This window comes from Carlito syrichta, unplaced genomic scaffold, assembly GCF_000164805.1.
Source record: "Carlito syrichta isolate Samal-C Ts95f unplaced genomic scaffold, Tarsius_syrichta-2.0.1 Scaffold303154, whole genome shotgun sequence".
In the NCBI taxonomy this organism is placed as follows: Eukaryota; Metazoa; Chordata; class Mammalia; order Primates; family Tarsiidae; genus Carlito; species Carlito syrichta.
Genome location: NW_007247250.1, coordinates 174,488 through 199,973, shown reverse-complemented (window position 1 = coordinate 199,973; position 25,486 = coordinate 174,488). Strand labels below are relative to the sequence as shown.

General features: G+C 54.9%; 2 protein-coding genes across 2 annotated transcripts in view; one reads left to right on the top strand and one right to left on the bottom strand.

Annotated features, from left to right (window-relative positions):
- Nucleotides 1–2,797, top strand: part of PCIF1 (PDX1 C-terminal inhibiting factor 1) — a 15,571-nt gene extending 12,774 nt beyond the window's left edge. The window contains exons 14-17 of the mRNA XM_008057934.2: nucleotides 214–255; nucleotides 1,175–1,369; nucleotides 1,462–1,637; nucleotides 1,738–2,797. Coding sequence (XP_008056125.1) covers nucleotides 214–255; nucleotides 1,175–1,369; nucleotides 1,462–1,637; nucleotides 1,738–1,963 — 639 coding nt within the window. The 3' untranslated portion in view covers nucleotides 1,964–2,797. The remainder of the gene's footprint in view (nucleotides 1–213; nucleotides 256–1,174; nucleotides 1,370–1,461; nucleotides 1,638–1,737) is intronic.
- A 90-nt stretch (nucleotides 2,798–2,887) lies between these two features.
- Nucleotides 2,888–24,692, bottom strand: ZNF335 (zinc finger protein 335). The gene is made up of 28 exons (XM_008057914.2): nucleotides 24,619–24,692; nucleotides 23,700–23,950; nucleotides 21,872–22,112; nucleotides 20,939–21,016; nucleotides 20,386–20,691; nucleotides 20,156–20,290; nucleotides 18,548–18,694; nucleotides 16,730–16,982; nucleotides 16,474–16,651; nucleotides 15,131–15,243; nucleotides 13,918–13,936; nucleotides 13,674–13,790; nucleotides 13,514–13,590; nucleotides 13,281–13,441; nucleotides 12,275–12,507; nucleotides 11,168–11,261; nucleotides 10,945–11,039; nucleotides 7,166–7,425; nucleotides 6,102–6,213; nucleotides 5,648–6,022; nucleotides 4,654–4,796; nucleotides 4,421–4,575; nucleotides 4,169–4,272; nucleotides 3,993–4,070; nucleotides 3,684–3,767; nucleotides 3,537–3,602; nucleotides 3,373–3,454; nucleotides 2,888–3,282 (listed from the first exon to the last, which is right to left on the bottom strand). Exons 2-28 carry the CDS (start codon nucleotides 23,898–23,900, stop codon nucleotides 3,155–3,157), a joined length of 4,035 nt encoding a protein of 1,344 aa, XP_008056105.1. The 5' UTR covers nucleotides 23,901–23,950; nucleotides 24,619–24,692; the 3' UTR covers nucleotides 2,888–3,154.
- Between the last annotated feature and the right edge of the window lie 794 nt (nucleotides 24,693–25,486).

Sequence of the window (25,486 nt, the reverse complement as noted above, 5' to 3'; positions counted from 1 at the left end):
GGAAGACGGCCTCCGGCTTGGCTCTGCTGATGGCTGTGGTGTCAAGGCTGTGGTGTCCCGGGCTGACTCAGGCTACTGAGGGCGGAGACCAGGCTGGCAGGGCCTGACTATTTCTCAGCCGGTTCCAGAGCTGGCAGGAGCCCACCTGGCGCACCTGGGGGCGAGGCTGTCCAGGTACTTAAGGGAGATCTGAATCCACCTCTGTCTCTGCAGGGTGGTGTTGCTGCCCTGTCTGTCCCTAGCGAACAGAGCAGGGTGAGCACGCAGGTCTCTTCCAGTTTGGCCACTGGAGTTTCTCTCTCTCTCTTTTAAGGTAGGGTCTCAATCACCGAGCGTGACGGCTCACGCCTGTCATCCCAATACTTTGGGAGGTGGAAGCGAGAGGATTGCCTGAGCCCACGGGTTTGAGACCAGCTTGGGCAACTTGACGAGACCTCGTTTCTACATTAAATAAAAAAAAATCAGCTGGGTGTGGTGGCACACACCAATGGTTCCAGCTACTTGGAAGGCTGAGGTGGAAGGATCTCCTGAGCCCAGCAAGTGGAGGCTGCAGTAGCTGTCAGCATACCACTGCACTCCAGCCTGGGTGACAGAGTGTGACTCTGACTAAAAAAAAAAAAGCCAGGTTTGGTGGCTCAGCCTGTAATCCCGCACCTTGGGAGGCTGAGGTGAGTGGATTGCCTGAGCCCGCGGGTTCGAGACCCACCTGGGCAGCGAGACCTCATATCTACAATAAATCAAAAAATTAGCCGCGCATAGTAGCACATGCCTGTAGTTCCAGCTACTTGGAAGGCTGAGGCGGAAGGACTGACGGAGCCCAGCAGGTCGAGGCTGCGGTGGCCGGGAGCAGCCACTGCACTCCAGTCTGAGTGACAGAGTGAGACTCCAACTCAAAAAAAAAAAGCCAAAAAAAACTAGGCAGGGGTTGGGGATGATGAGCAGAGAAGAGAGATAGTATGCTGTCTCCAGGAGCAAGACAAGGCAGACTATCAGGAGAACCAGAGCAGCTAGAGAACTCCTGGGTGTGGCTCCTGCTGTGGTGATGGTAGCCTCAGAACTTTGGTGGACACAGGCATCCCAGTCTGAGCCTTTCCATTCTCATTCATTCAGTGGAGACACTCATACCTTGTCCCGGGATAAATTCAGGGCAAACACTGGCCTCTGGCCTCCCCAGGACCATCTCTTCCACATGGCTGCTTGGGGTGAGGGAGGCACCTATTTCTCATTGAGGAACGGGATCCTGATGGGACATGGAATGCTCACCCTTGTCCCCAGGCCCTGCCTAGACTTTGCCCCGCTGAGTGGCTCCTTTGAGGCCAACCCTCCGTTCTGCGAGGAGCTCATGGACGCCATGGTTTCTCACTTCGAGGTGGGTGTGCTGCCAGGTGGGGGTGGGGACAGGCAGAATGCCGAAACCCTGGAGGGCAGCCCCTGACATCCACCCTGTGCCCCCTCCCACAGAAACTGCTCGAGGGCTCACTGGAGCCTCTGTCCTTCGTTGTGTTCATCCCTGAGTGGCGGGATCCGCCCACACCAGCGCTCACCCGCATGGAGCAGAGCCGCTTCAAACGCCACCAGCTGGTCCTACCCGCCTTTGAGCATGAGTACCGCAGTGGCTCTCAGCACATCTGCAAGAAGTGGGTGCTGGGGAGGGCAGGGGAAGAAAGGCTGGGCTGGCTGGGCTGATTTGATCAGGCCAGGCCAGGCCCCACTCTGAGCAGCTGCCTTTGCCCGCAGGGAGGAAATGCACTACAAGGCCGTCCACAACACGGCCGTGCTTTTCCTACAGAATGATCCTGGCTTTGCCAAGTGGGGACCGACACCCGAGCGACTGCAGGAGCTGAGTGCTGCCTACCGGCAGTCAGGCCGTAGCCACAGCTCTGGCTCTTCCTCGTCCTCTGAAGCCAAGGACCGGGACTCTGGCCGCGAGCAGGGCCCTAGCCGCGAGCCTCACCCCACTTAACACATCCTGCGGGGAGGAGGAGCCCCAGGGGTGCTGGTACGGACTGCTGGAACTTGGGCCTCTGGGGGCTGAGCAGACCCCAGGGCCCTCCCCCTGGGGTGGCAGCGGGCCCCCAGCTGCCACTGACATAGGAAGATTATGACTCTGCCAGGGCTCCCCCTCCCTGCCCCTTTCCCCCAATTCCCCACCTCAGACTCACTCCAAGTCCCCTGTAAATAGACCCTGATGCCTTCCCAGCCCCACCCCCTGCCCTGTTGCCACCTTGTTTCATTTGTAAAAGGAAATACAGATACCCCTCCCAGAACGTGTGAGGTCATGAGGGCGGAGAAGGCTGAGGTACCTGGAGCTACTCCTGGAACCACATCACTCCACAGCCAGGCTCTCACAACTGGGGCCTTCATACCCCATCCTAGGGTCCTCACAGCTGGGTCCCTGGTAGCCTCTGCGTCCAGGACCCTGCATGGTCTAGCTCCAGACTCCCACAGCTAGGCTTGCTTGGTGCCTTGGGGAACAGGGGACTGGTATCTGTGCCAAGGCCCAAAAGCTAGACTCTTGCTGCCCTGGAGCCACCACAACAATGAATGGACAGCTGGGTGTGTTTCCTAGTAAAGGCTTAGAAGGAAGACAGCTTCAGAGCCACCACGGGCCTCAGTGCACACTTGCTGAGGACCTGGGTACGTGGTGCACATGCTCCCTGGGGTGCAGGGAAAAAAAGATCTGAAGGTGTGTGGTGGGGCTTTTGCTGCCAGCCACCTCAACTGCCAGGCCTCTGCACCAAGGTTCTGCGGTGCTGCTGGACAGGCAGGGCAGGTATATTGTGGAGCCAGGCAGCCCCCACCTCACACCACTTATTGGCAGGCTTGCTCTGCTTCCCAGATCTGGCCTGGCTCGGGCTGCAGCAACAAGTGGACAAAGTCAGCTGGCCAGGGCTGGACTCTGGTCCCTTTATTGAGAGTGAGGGGCCAGTGAATCCACTGAAACAAAAATAAACTTCTCTCCCAAAGCCTGCCTGCAGACTGGGGCCCGTGGCTGCCCCCAACCCCAACAGCACAGGTCTGGCTCCTGTGGAGTGACAGAATGCTGGCTGCTCAGTATCTAGGGACCCAGGCCGAACGGGGATTGAGTCCTAGTGGGTCCCGACCCCCAGGAGGGCTGGCCCCAAATCTATGATCTATGTCAGGCCCTTGGGGCTCAGTCATCGGCCAGGGTGATGACGTCGTACTCGATGCCCTGATGTTGCAGCTGTTGAATGTGTTCGGGCACTGTCTCCTCTGTGCCAAACAGGCCCTGTGCTTGGGCCATGGCAGCATCAGCCACTGCTGCCAGGAGAGGGGAAAGCAAAGTGAGTCTGAGGCCCAGGAGATGGGGCCCGGCCCGGCCCCCATGCCCTGCAGGGTCCAGCCCCTTACCTGTGACGGCTGAATGTGCTGCGGCCTCAAGTTGAGCCTGTGTGACGAGCTGCTGGCCTGGGGACACAGGCACATACTGGATCTAGAGGGGAGAAGCCTATGAGATGAGGCCCTGGAGGAGCCCTGCCTGTGCCCCGGCGCTCCCCATTATCCCAGGGCCCTACCTGGGACTCCTGAAGGAATGGGGCCCCTTGTTCATACTGGATGTGTGTGATCTGCCCCTCCTGCACCTGGAGACAGTTAAATTGTGATCCCAGGAGCAGGTTGTGCAGCCCTGCCCCCATGCCCACCTCACCTCAGGCCTGGCCTACCTGGATATGATGGCCTTCGGGGACCACAACATACTCCTGGGGGAGCAGATGTTGGACACCATCCTGGGAGATGATGTACTGCACCTGAGTGGGGGTAGGGAGGAAACAAATAGGTGCTGGGGCCCCACTCACCGAGAGCTCAGCTAAAGATAAGAGTGGAGGGCCAGGGACATCCATGACCAACAAGAGCAGCTGTTGCCAAGCAGGGACCCTGGGAGGGAGGTGGCTTGGAAAGTACTGTTCCTCCCCAAAGTGGATCCTTAGTGGGGAGGGCAGGAGGTCATGGCTGAGCAGGTCAGGGCAGCTCACCTGGTTGTCAGAGGTCACCAGGTGCTGTACTGTCTGGCCATCCGCCGTGGTGATCTCCTGGATGTAGGTGGCTTCCTCCTGCCAGGTCCAAGCCAGCTTTGGCCTCAGCTGTCTGCCTGCCCCCCCACCCCTCCAGCCGGTGACCAGCCAGCAGGGCCCCCAGACTTGACTCTTACCTGATTGGTCACTGTCTGTTCCTGGGCCACGATAATGTGTTCCTGGCCCAATGCCTGCTGTAGCCGCTCTGGGCCCAGGACCCCATGGCTGGACTGGAGTGCAGCTGGGCAGAGAGGGGAGGACGCTTGCTTGGGGCTCTGGGGACACCTGAAATGCCCCAGCCCCTACCATGGCCTGAGTGCCTTCTGGCCCAGTGGCTCAAGTCTCTGGATCCACCCTCATGCCCACCCTGTGGCCCTGGGGCAGCTCACTGTGCAGGGTGGCCAGCGTCTCGTCATCACTATTGAGGATGATGGTCTGGGTTGGGGTTCTGGCTGGGCCCCGGGCAGTAGGGGCCCCTGCCTTCTTCCCATCGGGACTGTGAAGCCGCTGGATGTGGAACTTGAGGTGCCCATTGCGGTTGAAACTGAGGGAGATGGAAGAAAGCTCAGGGGGGCTCCACCACACATGCCTGCTGTCCCTACGTATCAGCTCCCGGCCTCACCGCTGCCCGCAGAGGTGGCATGCAAAGGGCTTCTCCTTGGTGTGGGTCAGCACATGCCGCCGCAGGTCCTTCTTGTTCTTGGAGGCAAAGCTGCATTGGCTGCACTGGTGGGGCCGCAGACTCGAGTGCTGCGCCATGTGGGCCTGCAAGAAGGGCAGGGTTGGCACTGCTCCATCAGGAGAGATGGCAACAATTCCCAGGTCTCCGCAGACAGCCGATCAGGGAAGCAGGTGAAGTGGGCCTGGGGAAGCCAGAGCCCTATGCACCAATGAGGAGGCGGGCCAAAAGGCCATGCCAGACCAAGACCCAATGCTGCTGTGTCCTGAGAGTGAAAGCCAGAGGCTCCATCAGGAGCCCACTTGGGAAAGTCTGTCCCAGCCCAGAATCAGTTTACCCATATGTAACATGCAGGCATTGCATGAGAGGACCTATGAAGGTCCCATCCAGCCCTGATACTCTAGAGCTTAGTCCTGCCTGGTGGGGCCTCAGGCTCCCCATGTGGAGCAGGCTCTAGGCCCTGCTCCCCTCACTGAGCTCTGGAGGGACACCCCCAAGATGGACTGTGAGCCTGTGCAACAGCTGCCTCATTCGCCTCCTCCACGCACTTCCCGTCTCCCCACCTGGCACCTCTGCCCTCAGCACAGAGGTTAGTCTAGGTTTGTCTCCCTAGCTACACCTGTGACACACCTGTGCCTTGGCTCCTACAGGCCCAGCTCAGCCTGCCTTCCTATGACATCTTCCCCAGAATCCCCACATCCAAAGGACTCGTTCTTCATGTGTCTGTGCCCTGCACACTTGGTCCCCACCAGGCACAACACTAGATATAACCAGGCATGTTTATGTCTGGTTGTCCTCAGCCCTGACCAGGCTCCCTGAGATCTAGGACCTTGCTAAGTCATCTCTGGCCCTAAAGGATCTGGCACTCAATAAAGGTTTATTATACAAACGAGTGCCCCGATGAATGCACAGCAGGGCATGGAGGAGCTGCACCTACCCGGACCTCAGGCCACTGGCGGGCACTGAAGGAGCAGTCGGGACACTTGAAGGCACTAGGCCCAGCATGGGCCCGTTTGTGACTCTCCATCTCAGCTCGGCCAGGGAAGGCCTCGGCACAGATCTTGCAGGAAAATTTCTTTGACGCTGCAGTGGCTGCAGACAGTGGTGAGGAGGGCACGACCAGGCCCAGGGCTTTGCTGGCTACAGGAGAGGGGGAGGCAGAACTCTGGGGGTCCCCTGCCCGGTGGGTCTTGGCTGGAGATGGAGGCTCAGGGCCGTCTCTGGGCAGGCCCCCACACTGCAGCAGGGGCCACTTGGTTCCAGAAGCCAGGGCATCTGGACTTGGGAAAGAGATCGAGCCATCTGCAGTCAGCTGTGGAGAGACCAGGGCACATGAGGTACTGAGGAGGAGAATGGGAGGTAGGGGAGGAGTCAGCTACCCCAAGCCTCACCTCGATGTGATGCAGCTGGGTCCCGTCAGAGGCCATGATGTAGTGGGTGCCCGCTTCTTTCAGGGTGTCGCTCACCACCACAGCTTGGGCTGCTTCCCCTGGGGGTTCCTCACTGTGGGCACAGAGAAGGTTCTAGGAGAGGATGGAGGGCCACAGGAGCCCTCTTCCTCAAGCAACAGGCAACAACTCAGGGGTGACTGTAACCACAGATGGACTCCAAGTGGAAGGACCCAGGGTTGAACACTGGCTCTGCCCTGTCCCAGCGGACCTTTACCATCCCTCCTATCGATGGTTCCCAAGTACCCAGCACCCTGTTCAGCCAGTGGTATTCCCCATCTCCTTGGTGAACATGGCGGGTCGGGGGCAGTGAGGCAGGGTGTCCTGGGGATCCAGACCAAGTCTGTCAAGTGAGGCAGGAGAGGACCAAGGCAAAAGGCAGTAAATAGGTGGATTCACCACCAGAAGCCGGTGGGGGAGATGGGGCTAACAAGGACCTGCAGCCCCAGTGCAGAGGGCACATGCTGGGACTGGCCTGCCTGGTGCTGGCCCAGGGACCCTGACCCCCTTCCCAGCTAAACAACAAGGCACTTGGATTCATGCCTCCCTCGGATGGCCCTACACTTGCTCATTGCAGGGAAGCCATGTGCAGGTGCCTGGCCTAAAATGCCAGCAAAGCAGCCTGAGCTTGCTCCAGATGTCAGAACTGGAAACGCCTGGCATCATACAAGACAAGAACACTCAGGCATGGCAACCAGCAGAACCAGGATTCAAGTTCACACCTACTGTACATCTGACCCTGGGCCAGTTATTATCCTTACTGGCCTGTGTCTTCATTTGTAAAACATGGATCTCATGGTAATGCTTTAGGTGAGGTCATGACTGTCAAGTGGCCAAAACATGGTTGCTCCTGACCTCCTGAGGACAGACTCCACCACTTCCCATCCTTTACATGCATCTGGATTTTTGCCTCCTGCCAACTAGGCTTGGGTGGGTAGGGCCCAAACCCGATTGCCCCAGCACACCCATAAGAAGCTGAAAGGGGCCTTGCAGGCCGCAGGTCTCACCTGTAAGGTGTCCCAGGAGCTGATGTCCCTTCCTCCATAGGGGGCGCTGTGATGACACTGTAGCCAGCCCCACCAAACGGACCGGGTGTCAGGGTGATCTGCGGTGAGTCAGGGGTGCCTAGCTGGCTCTCAGCTGTGACGCCGCCCCCTGGCTCAGCCACGTGAAGGGTGACCACCTGTGAAGTGGCCCCTTCAGGGGAGGGCTGCCCACCAGGAGATACTAACTCTGCTTCCATGTCCTCCGACTTCACCACGGCCACCTGCAACAGCACCAGCGAACATGATGAGCAGGGTCTGGCAGAGGAGGTGGTGCGCAAGACCCTTCTCCATCTCAGGGCCTCCAAGCTCCCCCACTCTCCGGCCAGACCCAGGGCCACTCACTTGCACAACCCAAGTTCTTTTTTTTTTTAATTTCATTTTTTTTTTGAGTTGGAGTCTCACTCTGTCACCCAGACTGGAGTGCAGTGGCCGCCCCGACCACCGCAGCCTCGACCTGCTGGGCTCCGGCGATCCTTCCGCCTCAGCCTTCCACGTAGCTGGAACTACAGGCGTGCGCTACCACACCCGGCTAATTTTTTTTGATTTATTGTAGAGATGAGGTCTCACCAAGTTGCGCAGGCAGGTCTTGAACCTGCGGGCTCAGGCAATTCACTCACCTCGGCCTCCCAAAGTGCTGGGATTATGGCTGAGCCACCGAACTTGGCCAACCCAAGTTCTAAAATACACTCTGGGCTTGGTGCGGTGGCTGTAATCCCCGTACTTTGGGAGGCAGAGGCAAGAGGACTGCCCGAGCCCAGGGGTTCAAGACCAGCCTGGGAAATATGGCAAGAACTTGTCTCCACAATAAATCAAAAAAATTATCTGGGCGTGGTGGTGTACACCTATGGTACCAGCTACTTGGAAGGCTGAGGTGGAAGGATCACCTACGCTCAGCAAGTCAAGGCTGCTGTGAGCATGCCACTGCACTCCAGTCAGTGACAGAGTGAGACTCTGACTCAAATAAAATAAAATAAAATAAAATAATAAAATAAAATACACTGGTTTTCAAATCCCACTCAGCATCTGAGAGGAGACTAACAAGAATATAGAAGACTGGGCTCAGTGGCTCAGCCTGTAATCCCAGAACTTTGGGAGGCCGAGGCAAGTGGATTACCTGAGCCCGTAGGTTCAAGACCCGCCCGGGTAACTTGTCAAGACCTTGTCTCTACAATAAATCAAAAATTAGCTGGGCATGGTAGCGCACGCCTATAGTTCTGGCTACTTGTAAGGCTAGGTGGAAGGTCTGGAGACCAGCAGGTCAACACTGGGGTGCCCGTGAGCGTGCCACTGCTCTCCAGCCTGGGCAACAGAGTGAGATTCCAACTCAAAAAAAAAAAAAGAAAACAGAAGAGCAACTTTGCTCCTCAGGGGACGTGTGGCAATGTTTGGAGGCATGTCTTCTTGTTGCAGCTGGAGAGGATATGGTCCTGGCATCTCAAGGGCAGAAGCCAGGGATGCTGCTAAACATCCCTCAATGCACAGGACAGTGCCTGCAACAGAGAATTACCTTGCCCCAAATGTCAATAGTGCTCCGGCTGAGAAACCCTGGGGTTCATGGACAAGTGACAAACCACTTAAGAAGACAAAAGTTAGAGCTTGACCTCACACCTTATTCCAAAGTCTACTTCAAATGGATTAAAGGTTGGAATATAATAAATAAAACTCTATATTAAATGAAAAGCAAATAAGTACTTTATAATCTTTAAGTGGGAAGATTTTTTCTAATCATGACAGAAAAAGATAAAACCTACAGCAAAACAAACCATAAAATGAAGTCAGAAAAATTTGGGAAGAATATTTAACAACTCATGTGAAAGATAAGAGGTGGATATCCCTCATATACAAAGGGTTCTTGCAAAGCAACAAAAAAGACTAACGACTTATTAGAAGCACAGATACAGAACATACACAGATAATTTAAAGAAATAAAATGTTCTCTGAACATAGAGAAGTTCAGCCTCATTTATAATCACACAATTATAAATTAAGACCATGAAATATACTTCTGTTAGACTTGTAGAGACTTAAAAAGACTGATAACAGTACTGGCATAAGTGTAAGGAAACATGCCGTGGTGGTGGCCATGTGCACTGGCATCTCTTTTTACAAGGCTTCATACTCTCTGATCCACCAATTCTACTTCCGGGAAGCTTTCTTTTTAAACTAAAAAGATATTTATGAGCACTGAAAGTATATGTGCACTGAAGCACTACTTGAATTAATGAAAAACTTGATAACCCAAGCCAGAAAAGACTGCTTAAATAAAGGTGAGGACATGGATCTGATGGAATGGTCCAGAGATGCAATATGGAGGTGCTACGAAAGGGAAAATATCTGCAGGTGCCAGCCAGGCCAAGCATCACATGCTGCTGAGTGCAGAGATGTTGCGAGAAGGATGAACGTGGGATCCTATTTTGTAAGGAGGAAATGTCTAGGAGTTAGTGTGTGCATGGACAAAGCCCTGAAGACATTCTTAACCTGAGCTGGTTATCTGAGGGGAAGGGAGGGCTGTTAAGGCCATTCACCTTTTGTGTTCAACTTTTTTTTTTTTAATCAGAGTCCCACTGTCACCCAGGCTGGCAGCCTCAACTTGCTAGGCTCAGGTGAACCCTCCATCTCAGCCTTCCAAGTAGCTGGAACTACAAGTGTGTGCCACCATGCCTGGCTGATTTTTTGAACCCTTGGGCTCAGGCAGTCCTCTTGCCTCCACCTCCCAAAGTGCTGGGATTACAGGGGTGAGCCACTGTGCCTGATTTGTATCTAAAATTTCTTAATGTCATTTTGTTTTTTTAAATAAGTATGTGTTTCTGCAATGAGAAAAAAAAAAGCCATGAGACTGGCATGAGAACAGAAGACAAATCAATACAATAGAACTGAAAAGTTTAGAACAGACTCCTATGTATATGATACGGACAATGTGTCAAACTACCAAGGAAGATTATTGAATACACGGCACTGGATGACTTTTGGGGAAAAAATTAAGTTAATCCCTATCTTTCTGCATACACCAGAAATAAGTCCAAGAGGAGTAAAGATTAAGTGTAAAAAATAAAACTCTGAACTCTATGAAAAATCTCAGGTCCAACACCAGTGTCCCTCCTCTGTGGAGGTTCCCTGTCCTGAGCCCCCAGCAGCATGCTATCACTCCAAATTCTCGGATTTATCATCTCAAACGTACACTATCTTTTCAAAAGGCTGCAACACAGGAGGGGCTGACAGACCTCCCTCTGCCTTGGAGACTGAATGTGCAGGGGCTGGGGAGGGAAGTGAGGAGGAGACCCCAGGAGCTGGGTGGGAGAGGGGAGGGTGAAGGTGAAGCACTCCGGGAGGCTGTTAGGCTTGAGGTGATGTATTCAAGGTGTGACCTGGATGAAGCCTTGGGAGGCCTCAGGCTGTAGGCGACACCATGGGATGAGGGCACTCCCCAGATGAGCAGGTAGTTCTGTGCAGAGAGGCCACAGAACTAGGAGCAAAGCCAAAGAACAGGGCCCAGAAGCCACAAGGAGTTTGCCTGGCAGAAGTCACTGGTCACTTGGAGTGGATGGGAGACCCTGAAGCCTCCTTGGCCCTGCCCCCACAGGGGCGCCCTGCATTTGCCCACTGGCTTTCAGCCGCTCCATCTCCCCCACTGACTGGAAGCCCTCCCATGCAGCTCTGATGCATAGCTCTCCTCTCAGTGTCCAGTGCAGAGCTGGGTACCCAAGACAGCTGGGCGGGTAAGGAGGTCCCAGGCAGCTCACCTGCAGGGCTGTGCCCCCCAGTTCCCGCTGAGCACTCATGTTCAGCAGCAGATCCAAGGCTGTCTGCGTGGCCATCGTGGTTGACTCCTCAGCTCCTAGGAGAGGTGGAACCCAAGCCTGATACTGTGCTGCAAAACTAGCGCCTGACACTGCCCTCTCCACCTTCCAGCCCCCACCTGCATGTCCCCTCGACCTCGGGCTCCCACTCTCCTTCACCGCTTACCTTGCTGATAGATGATGGTGGCGCCACCCAGGGTGTCAGGACAGAGCAGCGAGGGGGTCTCAGATGCCTGGAAAGATGCTGCCTCTGGGGGCATCTGTAGGGTGGGGAGACATCTAAGGGGCAAGCCCAGGTTCAAGTGCCATTGACCAAGAACCTAGACGTGGCAGGCATCATACGCCTGTGGGCTTGTTTCACCTTCACGACTCCTTCCCACTACTAGCGGTCGTGTACATGGGCATCTTTTTTGAAGGCTTCATACCTTCTGATCCATCTGTAGCTCAGAGGCTGAGAGGTGAAGCAGTTGGCCTAAGACCCTAACCCTACCCTAGAAAGGAGCAGGGCTAGGACTGGAACCTGTGCCTGCTTGGCTCCACAACCTGTGTTCCACCAACACATACCATGTGGTTCATCTTTCTTGGGCTACTGTATCAGCTCTTGTGGCAGAGACTGCTAGCTACCTACCCTGAATCCATCCTCCCCTTCTGTACTGCTAATAGAACTCTGATTTCCCTTAGTGGGGCAATGAACCCGGCTACGAGACTACATTTTTCAGCCTCCCTTGCAGGTAAAGTGTGATCGTGTGACTAAGCAAGAAACTTCTGGTAAAGCTCATGAGGAAGACAGACGGAGAGATGGCAGGCATCCTTCTAGTCCTTCTCCCAACCCTTCCTCCTGCTTTCTGCCCGGGATGTGGCTGGAAAGGCTGGTGCTCTTGCAGCTATCCTGGATCATGAGGCAATTGCAGATATGGAAGTCATATGGTTAGGATGACTGGGCAAAAATACCGAGAGCTTGGTTCCAGTGACCACGGAACTGCTACACCAGCCCTAGACTGCTGACCTCTGGAACTTTTTTATGAGAGAATAATGAAGTATTGTCACCATTAAGCTCCTGGTATTTCCATTCTCTATGATTAGCACTGGAAAGCCACCCCTCTGCTAAGCTGAGGGCCGGCGTATCTGTGACCCTGCTAGTCGAAAGAGGCAGGATCATTTTGCCGCACCCTGATATGCAAGTGAGGATGCTGGGGCAGGGAGAGGTGGCCTCACACAACCACCCTGGCCTGGGCCCTCTCCTCCTATCTGCTGAGTGCGTGACGGGCCTCACCTCAGGAGGCCCCAGGGAGCTGGGGGGCGGTCCCGGGGCTGCACTGTGCTGCTGCTTCAGCTCCTCAATCTGCTGCCGAGAGAAGAAGGGGCGGCGGCGGGAGGGGGGCTCCTCGGGGTGGCGCCGCCCCCACTCCTCAAAGCTGCCGGCGTGTCGGCACCGCACGTGCAGCCGGAGGTTCTTCTTGTGCCGGGTGCTGAAGTGGCAGTACTCACAGGAGAAGGGCTTGGCCCCTGCAGGTGCATAGCGGGGCGCTTGTGTCCGCCCACCCAGCCCACCACCCCCTCCAGGAAGCCTTCCCCGACCCAGGGACCTCAAGCTGACTCACTGGCAGTGACTCACTGCCCTGCTCAGGCACATGGCTCCACCTGTGCAGGTGGGCCGGCCAGGACAGAAGTGAATCAGGGCCACCTCTGTCGCACAGTCTTCCTGCGAGGGTCTGCCCTCAGGGCCACGTCGTGACCCGCCCCTCTCATGAACTATCTCCTGCCAGGTTGATGAGAATCTGGCGGAGGGAATCCCCGGCCCCCTCTCCCTGGTGTGTCTACCAGAGGGACAGGCACCAAGGAGGACAAATAACCCACATCTGCTGTGTGGCTTCTGGGGACTGAGCAAGTGCTGCTGCTTCCCCTGCACCTTCCACCAAGGCAGGACCTACGTGAGCCCCCAGAGCCTGGCACACACAGGGCTCAGAGAGTGAATGGAACTCACTTCCCTAACGCCCACATGGCATGCACTTCTGACTTCCCACTTCACAATTATGGAAGGCACAGAGAGAACAAGCGATTGGCTCAGAGCCATCCAGAGAGCAGCCAGCTGGGCAGGAATTCGTGCTCAGGTTGGAGTGAACACACCCATGAGAAATTCTCTTTGTATATGAAGGACTCGGGCTGTTCACATGGCTGGGGCTGCGGAGGAGGTATGGCAGAGGACCAGAGCTGAGTGTCTGATGGAGGGCACAGGGAGTGGAGGCTGCTAGGTGGGGCTGGGGTGTGTCCAGCCTGACCTGTGTGCTTGACGGCCACGTGGGACAACAAGAAGTCCTCTCGGAAGGTGCGGTAGGGACAAAAGCTGCATTTGAAGGGCTTGTCGCTGACATGGGACAGCTGGTGGTTCAGCAGTGCCTTCTTGTCCTCACAAACAAACTCGCAGAACTCGCACTTGAACCTGGAGGCAGTTAGGGGAGGCTCAACAGTGGGCTGATGTGCACCCCACCCCAGGGCCGCCCAAGGGATGTACCTGCGGTTGGCCACAGCCTGAATGTGCGTGAGCAGGTGCATTTTGAAGGTGTAGCGCTTCTTAAAGGACTTCCCACACTGTGAGGGGTGGGAGCAGTGAGACAGGAGCTCCCAGACAAGGCCTCGCCTCCCACCCAGCCTGGCCCTTGGCCTGCAGCCACCTTGTCACACATGTGAGGCTTCTCAGTGCTGTGTGTCTTCATGTGCTGTGTGAGCCTCTTCTGCATAGGGTACACACGGCCACATACAGGGCAGGGGAAAGAGCTCAGCTTTGGGGTCTAGGAAGGTACAAGAAGGAAGCGATGGAGAGAGGAGGGGTGGCAGGAGAGTGAGAACTCCCCTTCTGCCTGACCCTATAAGCAGCCCCAGGCAGGTTCCCTTCCCAGGTCAGTGACCCTGACTCACCGGATCTGGCCTCTTCTTCCTAGGGGGAAAAGACCCAGGAGTTAGAGCACAGCTTCCACAATCCCACCACAGACCCTCCCATATTGACCAGACCTACTCTTGGCCCTGAGTATCCCTCCCCTCCCCCAAGCCCGGTCTCAGAGAACAGAGCTTCCCCAGCAGGAGTTCACAGGAAAATGCTATGAGGCACGCCATAACACACTCTATGCTCAGTTGCATTTGGGAAACGGTGCATTCTTGCTCTCTGTCAATCATGAAATTAATTTGCATATTAAAGACTCTAAGCAGTCCTGCAGGAAAGAGAGCTGTGGAACAAGTGGCCAACCTAGTGAGCCTAATCTTAATCGGCCACAGAACTCCTTTGAAAAAAACCTTTTTTTTGGCTGGGCTCGGTGGCTCAGCCTGTAGTCCTGTGCTTTAGGAAGCCGAGGTGAGTGAATTGACTGAGCCCGCGGGTTCGAGACCCACCTGGACAACTTGGCGAGACCTCATCTCTACAAAAAAATAAAAAAATTAGCCGGGCGTGGTAGTGCACGCCTGTAGTTCCAGCTACTTGGAAAGCTTAGGTGGAAAGATCGCCGGAGCCCAGCAGGTCGAGGCTGCGGTGGCCGGGAGTGGCCACTGCACTCCAGTCTGGACGACTGAGTGAGACTCCAACTCAAAACAACAAAACAAAACTTTTTTTTAAAAAAAGAAACCCTGTAAGCATCCTAGCTGACTTTTCCATACAGCCTGAGTCCCTGTCCCAGTGGATCTCTGTACCCAACCTCTGCTCAGCCCCTACCCCTGTGAAACTGACTTCTTCCTGAAGCTGCAGATCTAATTATAATTCAGCATGCAGTCATTAAGCACCCAAGGATTTGTGTCACTCTTTGTCCTAAGTCTGCTCTCCCAGCACCATGAGAAATGAGTATGGACCTGAAGTCTAGAAGATCCTAGGACCATTTCTCCAATCCCCACAACAACTGCCCCCATTTTACAGATGAGAAACCAAAGCTCACAGCAGGGAAGAGACTGAACTGGGACCTCAAGGCCCCACTACTGTCCTGTTCCCGGTCAAAGATCTGTGATCAATTGCCTTGCCTCTGATCACGTCTGTAATGAACAGTGAATGGAGCTGGCCAGAGCAGGTGCAGATCCATGGTTATCCTGGGTCTCCACTGTCCCACCATACTGGCCTCCCTGCTCCCACCCCACCCACCCACCCACTAACCGGTCCCGGCTGTGCACAGCTGCATGCCGGATGACATCCTTCCGGTAGACGCTGGTATAACTGCACTCGTCACATTTGTAAGGCTTGCTACCAACGTGGTTGAACATGTGCTCCTGAGAGAGACAAAAGGACAGTGGGCTGAGGCTGGGCCCCCCTTCCCGCCCTCATCTTGCCTGTTCCCACAGCCTTAGGGTTGTGAGGAAGTAGGTCTTAGCACTAAGGAGGACAGACAGCTGACTCTCCTCACCCAAACCCCAAGGGTCAGGGCCTAGGAAGGCTGGGGACTCTCCTGGGTGAAGAGCACTCACTCTGTGCCAGGCTCTGTTGGCTCACCATTTGACAGAGGAGGAAACTGAGGCTCAGGGTAAAGAGACTGTGGATGGCTGAGCCTGGAGCTGAAACCAGGGAGCATGGCTCCACAGCCTATGCAGCGCCCCCTCCCCACATTATGGAACATCCTTTCTGCCCAGAGAGCAACCAGGAACACCACGTGCACCAAGCACAGGGGCTCTGCCAAATACTGCCTCCCACAACTGCCAACTTGGCCAGATCAAGTCACTGTTCCTGGGTCAGTAAAATGAGACCATTGACACCTATGACCTCATCGGGCCACATGAGGATTTAATTATCCAACTACTAGATAAAAGACAGGCTCAGAGCTGCCACAGGACCACATGGTACCTTTGGGTTAAGGAGAAAAAAGTCATGTGTCCTGAGACATATGACTGCCACCTACTGGAAAACTTCCTAACATACAAAATCAGATGAAACCAGTTTTACAGTCACCTACTAGTCTGTGGTGATGAACAAGCAAATCTAGGGTGCCCACAACATGAACAACACTTTTGAAAAGGTGACCCAGTCAGGCAGAGTGACACACACCTGTAATGCCAGCACTTTGGGAGGTCAAGGTGGGACAAACGCTTGATCCCAGAAGTTTGAGACCAGCCTGGGCAGCATAGCGAGATCCTGTCTCTACAAAAAAATTTAAAAATCACCTGAGACCAGGAAGTAGAGGCTGTGGTAAGCTGTAATCATGCCACTGCACTCCAGCCTGGGAGACAGAGTGAGACCCACAACTCAAAAAAAACCCAAAAACCCAAAAACGTGATGCTACTCTGCACTGTACAATCTGCAAAATCACCCCGGCGTCCTTGGCCCCTCTCCACATTCCTGCAGGGTCTGAAGAGCTGAGCATTCTGCAGCAGTGTACCAGTGGGCTGGACCTGTGTGGTTAGGAAAGGGTGACCACAGATGCTCCGGTAACGCTCCCTCAGTACCACCAGCTGGCCTCTGCCTGCCTTCTTCCTCCTGTCCCAGCCCCAGCCTCCCTGGCTGTGTACCTTGAGTGAGGACCAGCGGCGGGAACGGTAGCTGCACTGCAGGCACTTGAAGAGTTGGGGGTCACCAGCCTCGTGGGAGTTGACGTGGAAGCGCAGGTCCTCATGGGACAGAAAGCGAGAGCCACAGATGCGGCACAGGAAGGGCCTCAGAAGCGGTTTGGGCGACTTGTAATAGTACCTGTCAGAGGGTGGGGGAGAGGTCTGGCTGAGTTGGGCATCTGGCACCCTGCCTCAGCCCCACCTCTGCTCTACGTACTTGCGGTATTTCTTGCCTAGGAAGCGCCTAGAGGGTCGACCACGGCGGCGGGGTGGGGCATCAGGCCCATCCTGGCAGGAGGGTGCTGCGTTCTCTGCATCTGACTGGCTCACACCGGCTTCCACTGGAGCCTGGCTAGCCTGGCCCAGGGCCGCCAGGTATCCAGGGCCTGAGGAGCTGGGAGTCTCGGGGTCCTGTGGCTCTGGAGGGCTCTGTCCGCTCTGGGAACTCACTAGAGGCTCTCCTTCCATATCTACCACACACACATCAGGCCACAAGTCAAGTCAGACACACCAAGATAGACAGGAACAGGTGGGCCAGCCGTAATATCTCCCCACCCCAAATCACAGACCACTGATGGGCACATGAACACAGGACAGATGCAGACAGCCCATGGTCAGGGGTGGCAAAGATACCACACCCTCTCCCACAGCTGATGCTGTCAGCACAGTAGGACTTAACCCAGACACTGAGGCAATAGCAAGAGAGCTGGACCTCTCCATCAGGAAACCTGGGTTCCAGATTCAGCTGTCAGTGACTTGTTATGCACCCCTAGACAAGGCCATTCCCTCTCTGAGGTTCATCTGTCAAATGGAGGTCAAAATCACTGCTTTAGTGACCTCACGGGAATTCCTAAGGTTTGAGAAGCAATAGCAATACTTTTTTTTTTTTTTTTTTGAGTTGGAGTCTCACTCTGCGCCCAGACTGGAGTGCAGTGACCACTCCTGGCCACCGCAGCCTCGACCTGCTGAGCTCCAGTGATCCTTCTGCCTCAGCCTTCCAAGTAGCCAGAACTATAGGTGCACACTACCACGCCTGGCTGATTTTTTGATTTTTATTATAGAGACGAGGTCTCGCCATGTTGCCCAGGCTGGTTTCAAACCTGCGGGTTCAGGCAATCCTTTCGCCTTGGCTTCCCGAAGTGCTGGGATTACAGGCTTGAGCCACCACGCCCAGCCAACACTGGCATTTCTTAAGGAGTTGGGTCGCTAGACAGTTGACACAGGAAAGGAGGGAGGAAGGAAGGAGACTTACATGCTTATGTTAATTAAGCCTTTTAAAGCTTGAACAACCTATATGTATTACCCCTTCAGCAGTCTTTAAATATAATACTGCACTTGATAAGTGAACACTGATACAATGATAACATGGCCGGGGTGTTTAGTCACACAGGTGGTTCACCTTGGGAAAGCTCACTGACCTGGTAGGATCTGTGTGCTTTCCACACACATACCTCCATCAAAAGTTATTTTGAAAAAGAGACAGAAGAATGTAACAGCCCGTCCAAACCGCACATACTACGAGGATTTCTATGCATATGTTCAACCCTTACAGCAACCTAAGGGCAGGTGCTGCTGTCACTTCCATTCAAAAATATGCACACGAGACCCAAAAGGCAAAGCAAGGCTCTCAAGTCACAGACTGCAGGTGGCAGAGCTGGTGCGCACATCTGCCTTGTCTTCCCTGTCCCAGCCTATAACGCCCAGAGCCACAGCTCCTCTGACAGAGTCTCGACCTCAGACTTAGTCCTCTGTCCTCATTTCAGTAGTACTAAAACTTATCTTATTAGTACAGTTGTAGACTCAAATTTCTTTTACTGTGACAATTCACCATTGAAAGGCATGCTCACAAAGCTCAGATAGTTTCTCCAGTGTGGGGACTGGGAGGGCTTTGTCCGTTCTGAGGGGCCTGAGGGTGCCTGGTCTGAGACTGCTGCTCCGCAGGGCACAGCTGATCCCCAGAGCTCCACAGAAGCACTCAGGGAGTGAGGCCACCCTGGACCCACTCACACGGGCCGCTCCCAGAACCAGGTCTCACCATCCGGGAAGTCCGAGGTCTCCAGGTGAGGCAGTTTCCGGGGTCGGCCAGGTCTCCTTCTGGGCCTTGGGGAACTAGGGGTGGGACGCTGGAGCCGCAGCGGCCGGCCCCGGGGCTCATCCTCGGCTGGATTATAGTCACTGTCCTCTGTGGCAACAGGAAGAAGGTGAACAGTGGCTGCACCCGCCCTTTCAGCCCTGACCCCTTGCCAGCTCCTCTGGGAAGAGGCCGCTTTCCCCTTCTACCTACTCTTTCCTCACACCGGTGACACCCCTCAGATGCTCCCAGCTGACTGTGAGCAGCCGTCCTCTAAGCCCAGTCCTTTCTCTGCACCTTTGCTGGCTTCTGCCGCTAGCTCACACTGCACCTTTAGGTGAACTGGAAGGTGTCCCTTTCTCAAGACACTTTACAGCCACTGTAAGAAACATGCCTGAGGTCAGGCACTGTGGCTCACACCTGTAATCCAGGACTTTGGGAGGCTAAGGTAGGAGGACCGTTTTGAGTCCAGCATTCAAGAGCCTAGGCAACATAGTGAGCTCTTGTCTCTACAAAAAAATTTTAAAATTATTCAGGGGTGGTGATGCATGCTTACAGTCCCAGGTACTCAGGAAGCTAACATGGAAGAACTGTCTGAGCCCAGGAGGTCAAGGCTGCAGTGAGCTGTGCTCGTGCCACTGCACTCCAGCCTGGGCAACAGAGTGGGACCCTGACTCAAAAAAAAAAAAGGTATGAATAAACACTCAAGTCTACAAACTCGATGACTGCCCTCCTCCAAAAGAGCAGTCACCAGCCATATATGGCTATCAAGCATTCAAACTACACCTCGTCCAAACTGGGATAGAAGTTGTACAATACACAATGGGTTTCAAAAATTAGTACTGGAAGACTCACCAATCACATTTATGACTGCATATTAAAATAAAATCTTAAATACATTAGGTAAATAAAATATATGATTAAAGTTTTTTGTTGTTTTTTTTTGAGACAGGTTCTTGCCCTGTTGCCCAGGCTGAAGTGCAATGGTACAATCATAGCTCACTGTAACCTTGACCCCCTGGGATCAAACAATCCTCCCGCCTCAGCCTTCTAAGTAGCTGGGGCTAGAGGCACACACCACCACGCCCACTGGCTATTTTTTTTGTTTTTTGTAGAAATGAGGTCTCACTATGCTGCCCAGGTTGGTCTTGAGCTCCTGGCCTCAAGTGATACTCTGGCTGCAGCCTTCCGAAGTGCTAGGATGACAGGCATGAGCCACCTTGCTTAGCCATAAAATATAGGATTATACAACTTACTTTCGCCTCTTTATAACTTTTTTCAAAAACATGGCTACCAAAAAAAGGTGAAAAACACACATGCACCTTTGCTTGCATTGTATTTCTCTTGAACAAATGTTAATGGGCCCCCCCCTTGTGCTCTTTTTCAGTGTGCAGCCTGTACAACTGCATAAAAAGTCCTGGTCCCACCAGAGCTCAACCTCTTCTCTTATACTGAAGGCACCTGTGGGTGTGCCTATGCCAACTTCTCTCTCCTGGCCCTCCACATGGGCTGGCCCAGTGATTATTTGTAGATGGGGGTAGGATGGCAGGCCTAGGAACTACAGTGGCCTACCCTCCAGGTCGTCAATGGCGCCAGCATCCACGATGTCATCATCGTCCTCCTCTTCTGGCCCTTCTTCCTCCTGGGTCTTGGTCAAGGTACCCCATTTCCGCAGACGTCCCTTTTTACCTGCTGCTGCCGCTGCTGCTGAAGTGATAAAGGTATGACAGCTGGATGCGTCTGGCACCTAGCACCCCACCCCTGCCCATGCAGCCTACGCCTGGTAGATGCTGCTGACGAACCTGGACGGAAGTGTCGCTCCCGCATGTGGCGCAGCAGTGTGGCCTTGGTGCTGCTCCGGTACTGGCACATCTTGCACTTGAATTGCTGCACCACCACCACCTCCATCATGGCCTCCAGGCTCTGCAGGTCTGGTTCCTCAGCGCCAGAGGCTGGGGGTGGCTGCACTGGGGAGCTGGGTCCACCCTGGGCCTCCTCGGGTGGCTCCAGGCATGTGGATGTGGAAGTGGGACCATCAGCCAGGGCTTCGATGGCTGCCAGGCTATGGGCCAGGGTGGAACTGGACATTGGTGATGTCATGGGGGCTCCTGGACAAGGTAATCAGAGGGAGGTTAAATGGAGGGCTGCACTGGCCATGAGCTACAGTTACCCCTCCCAGGCAGGTCTAGGAGGCCCCAAACCAAATTCCCTATGAAAGGCCACCTGGCCGGTAGGACAACTCAGGCCCAGAGCAGTGGATAACCTGTCAAGATCACACAGGCGTCTGAACCCATTCTCTCCAACTCTTCTGCCCACTGCGGGTCTCCCTAGGTCTGGCGCCAGGGTCTTACTTACCATCATCAGGGCCTTGCAGGATCAGGTACCGTGTGGTCTCAGCTCCACCATCCTCAGCACTGGTCACAGTGATACAGCCTGGGCAGAAATGAGGAGAGGTTGCATCTCCTGGGGAGGGACTTCCCAGCAATGCCCACACTCACATGCCCCGTACTAGCCCATAAGCAGGCCTGGCCCACATTCATTTTGGCTCATCCGTGAGACTGCAAACCAGCTGCCTGCCCTGGCAAGGCTATTAGGCAGTCTGGTGCGAGTGACGTGCTGGTCCACAGCTACACAGGATGCCACAGCTACTCTGGCAACCCGGCCTTAGACCAACAAACCTGGAAAACCCTCTTCCTTCCTCCTCAAACTTCCTCATAGTCAAGGCCAAGCTCCTGTACTAGTTCTTAGGGTTGGCTTCTGAGATTAGCCCAGGGTGTTCTGAGGTGCCACGGCTTCCATACACGTCACTAATAATAGCAGGAACAGTGTGGGACTCATGAACACAAGCTCTAGAGCCAGACTGTCTGAGCTCAAGGCCCATCCACTGCTCGCTAGTGACAGTGGGTAAGTTACTTATATCCTCTGCATTTCAGATTTCTCATTAGGACTATGAGGATAACGACAGCACCTACCCTTTGGGGTGACTGGGAGGATTAAATGTGCTACTGTACGTAAAGTTTAGCAGTCCCCAGCACAAAGTAAGCAATAGCTGTTTCTACTCTGTTTCTATTATTTATGGAGCACTTGTCACATGCCAGGCACTAAGCTAAGACCTTCACAGCACAGACTCATTAAACCCTCCTGCCATTTACCAGGAGAAGGGGCTGTTGCTCCCCCTTTACGCCTTCGGCATGGAAAGGTATTTGCCTGAGTTCATACAGCTGGAGGGTACCCAGCTGCTCACCGGCCTCTGCAGGGACACTCTGTGAGGTTCTCTGCCTGACTCACTCTGGATGAGGTCCGGTCCAATGGTAGACTCGATGATCTTGTCGATGGCCGAGCCCAGATCCGAGGAGGAAGCCGTGCAGTCAGACACCAGCATGTTGGCGTCTGGGAGTGCGCTGGAGTGCACAAGTGCTGGGGGGCCACCTGTCACCCCCACCATGGGCCCACGGGACACAGACGATGAATCTGGGAGGTAGCCATGAGGCAGGGGGTCCGTGCTCGAGCTGCTCTCAGACACCTCCTCCTGGAAGGTAGAAAACAGGGAGGGAAGTTGATCAGGAGCCAGTGATGGGGTGAGGCCAGGCAGTCCGCCAGCTCCCACTTGCTAGACAGAGCTCTCTGGCTCAAGGACATGGTGACTGGAGCCTCGCACCCTTGACCCCATGGAGGACCAGAGGGAGAAGCCCTCCAGGACAGTCTCCCAAGAAGAACTCCCAGGGTCTCTGGTTCTGGTGAAGTGCTACCCCGGTGTAAGGGAAAGAATACCCATGCCCCACACACCACAGCGAAGGGGAGCTATTTTCACAAGAATTTTGCATAAGTTGATCTCCCTGCCTGAAACTCTTCCCAGCATCACCCCATGCCTCCTACCCAGCCTTCTCACCACCATTTAGCTCTTCTAGAAACTGACGCTAACCCCAAAGCCACACCAGGACTTCATCCTCAGGGCTGCAGCTGCCCGTATCCGCCCATCACACTGCTGTTCACTCTGCATCGTAATGCCCCCCAAGCCAGACTATACCCTACACAAAGGCCTGGACAAAATCTGTCTTGTCCTCTGCTGTATCCCCAGGGTCCAGCACATGCCAAGGACATGGTAGACACATCTCTGCTGAATTAATGAAACCCCTGGACTCCAAAGTAATGACTACTGCTGTTTACCTCTATCAAGTGATACCCTGAATATGATCATTATCTTGCAGATAATACTGACTGCTCATTATGTGCTCAGCACCGTTTTTTAAACTTTTCTTTCCTTCTTTCTTCCCTCCTTTCCTCCCTCCCTTTCTTTCTTTCCTTTTTTTTTTTGAGTTGGAGTCTCTCTCTGTCACCCAGGCTGGAGTGCAGTGGCACGCTCACGGCCACCACAGCCTTGACCTGCTGGGCTCAGGTGATCCTTCTGCCTCAGTCTTCCAAGTAGCTGAAACCACAGGCATGCACCACCACACCCAGCCAATTTTTTGATTTATTGTAGAAACAAGGTTTTGCCATGTTGCTCAGACTGATCTTGAAACCCTGAGCTCAGGCAATCCTCTCACCTCTGCCTCCCAAAGTATTGGGATTACAGGCGTGAGCCACAATGCCAAGTCTTTTTATTTCTTAAGTTTACAACTTTTTTTTGTAGACATGGGGGCCTCACCATGTTCCCCAGGAGGCCTCCAACTTCTAATTCAAGCACACAACCCAGCACCCTTGGAAGCAAGTATTCCTGCTCTACCTTACAGATGGTAAGACCAAGGCCCAAGGAGGTCTCCCAGGGGATTGGCGGCAGAGCCAAGGCTTAAGCCAGGACACCTGCCTCTCAAAAAGTGAGGACAGTGGGTAGTACAGCAGCTAAGACTACAGCCTAGATTTGAATTTTGGCTCTGGTTTGCACTCTGTGCTTCAGTTTCCTTTGCTATAGGATGTGGGGGGAAGGTGGTATGTGCCTTAGAAGGTAAGAAGCTGAAGTGAGAAAATTCATTCTAGGGGCCTGGCACGTTGCCTGGTTCACAGTAAATTAGAAATTAGTATGAGCTACAAAAAAGCCGTGCTGGCTACTTCTCCTTGGCCACCAGGCACTGCTGCCGGCGTCCCTACCTCTACCCGCGCCGTCCAGCCTGATCCATACCTGAGAGTGGCTGCCACTTTCCGAGCTTTGCCCCACGCCAGAGTCGTCGGCCTCTGCCTGCCCTGGGCCGGCAGCGGCGTCGCTGCTGTCGGCGGACACGGCTTCCGAGGTGCCCACACACAGGCCACTCTCAGAGGGCTCCTCGGGCCGGCCGGGCCGGGGGGCTGCGTCGCTACTGCTCTCCACTTCGTTCTCCTCCATCGGTTCAGGGGGCCGCCTGACAGCAGGGAGCAGGGTCCGGGGCCGTCACTCTGCGAGAAGAGGTGACCGGGGGTGGAACAAACGGGCCACTTCTCCGGTCCCGGGAACCACAGCTCGCCCAGCTGCACCCTTGCGCCCATTTTGCAGATGCAAAGACTGAGTCTCCGAAGGGGCGGGGCTTTCTCGTGAACTGAAAGCAGAGCTCGGGGCAAACCAGACGGAGAAGCCTTGCCTCCCAGGCTAAGACTCTTCCCCGGGAGAAGGGTCCATGGCCAGTGATCTTGACCCTTTTTCTCGCCCCCACGATTCTCGTGGAGAGGTTTGCTCTTTGGGCCCCGTCGGGGCTCAGTGGTTCAGTCCTTCGGCCCACTCAGTCCCCCCGAGTGTAGGGTCGTTGGTACAGCCCGCAGGCCCCCTGGGTCAGTGGTTCGCTCCCCCCTCCCCTAGTTCCCCTGCGGAGGGGGCTGACAGCGACGGTCTCGGGGCCTGGCGACTTGGGGCTGTCCCCGGCGCTGCCTGTGCTCCAGGCCCGTCGCCATCTTGCGGCGGTGCCGAGTTTCCGCTCAGGCAAGTGCGAGAGCGACTAAAGGGCCTGGGACCCCAGGGCCCTGTTCGGACAGCCCCGCCGGCCCGGGTCCTCGCCTCCGGGTATCCCCGAAGTGTGACTTCACTCCACGGTGGGGCTCAAGGGGGCGGCCTGACTCTAACCGACACTCACCTGAAGCCTTCGCAGCCACGTTCCTCTCTGACTCCGGCATCGACGAGGTCGCCATCCTCTTCCCCCCGCCGCGGAGGAACCCATCGGCCGCCTGTGGGTCGGAACTACTTCCTCCGCCGGCCAGGAGAAAGATAGATTTCCAGTGCTCCAGAAAGCCGCTGTGAGGCCTCAAAACCATAATCTGGCCCGAAGAGACGCTGGGGTTTTATATCTCGCTTAGTCTGAGTGACCAGGTCAACAACGGGATGGGATTACTTTCTCCCGTGGCGGAGGGTTACATAGGAAGTGTTACGTGACGTCAACTGGGTCCCTTCCCGGGGCCGCAGGGTTGGGCGCGGCGAACGCCGGCCCCGCTCTCCTGGGGCGTGGCTCCCGGGGTCCTGGCCACGCCCCTCCTGGGGCGGTCGGGAGAGCCTGCGGCCGCGGCACGTGGTGGCTTGGCAGAAGAGGAGTTAGCGTTGTCGGTTGCCGTGCCGGGCTCTTTCCAGATTACTTAACACTCTTCTCGAACCCAGTCGATTCCTGCCCGGTTAGGTTTGGTGTGTGCTGGCGGGAGGGGAGCCTATAATCCTTGGTGTACAAATGGGGAAACTTGGCAGTAGTGGGAAACTGTCGGGGGAGTAGGGGGATGGGGGACACACCTCATCAACTAGGGAACCTGCGTAATGAGCATCTGTATACCTAACCCTGAATTGTACCACCCATATTTAAAATGAAAATTTTTTTAAAATGGGGAAACTGAGCCGGGCTCGATGGCTCAGTCTATAATCCCAGCACTTTGGGAGGCCGAGGCGAGTGGATTGCCTGAGCCCGCGGGTTCGAGACCCACCGGGCAACTTGGCGAGACCGCGTCTGTACAATAAATCAA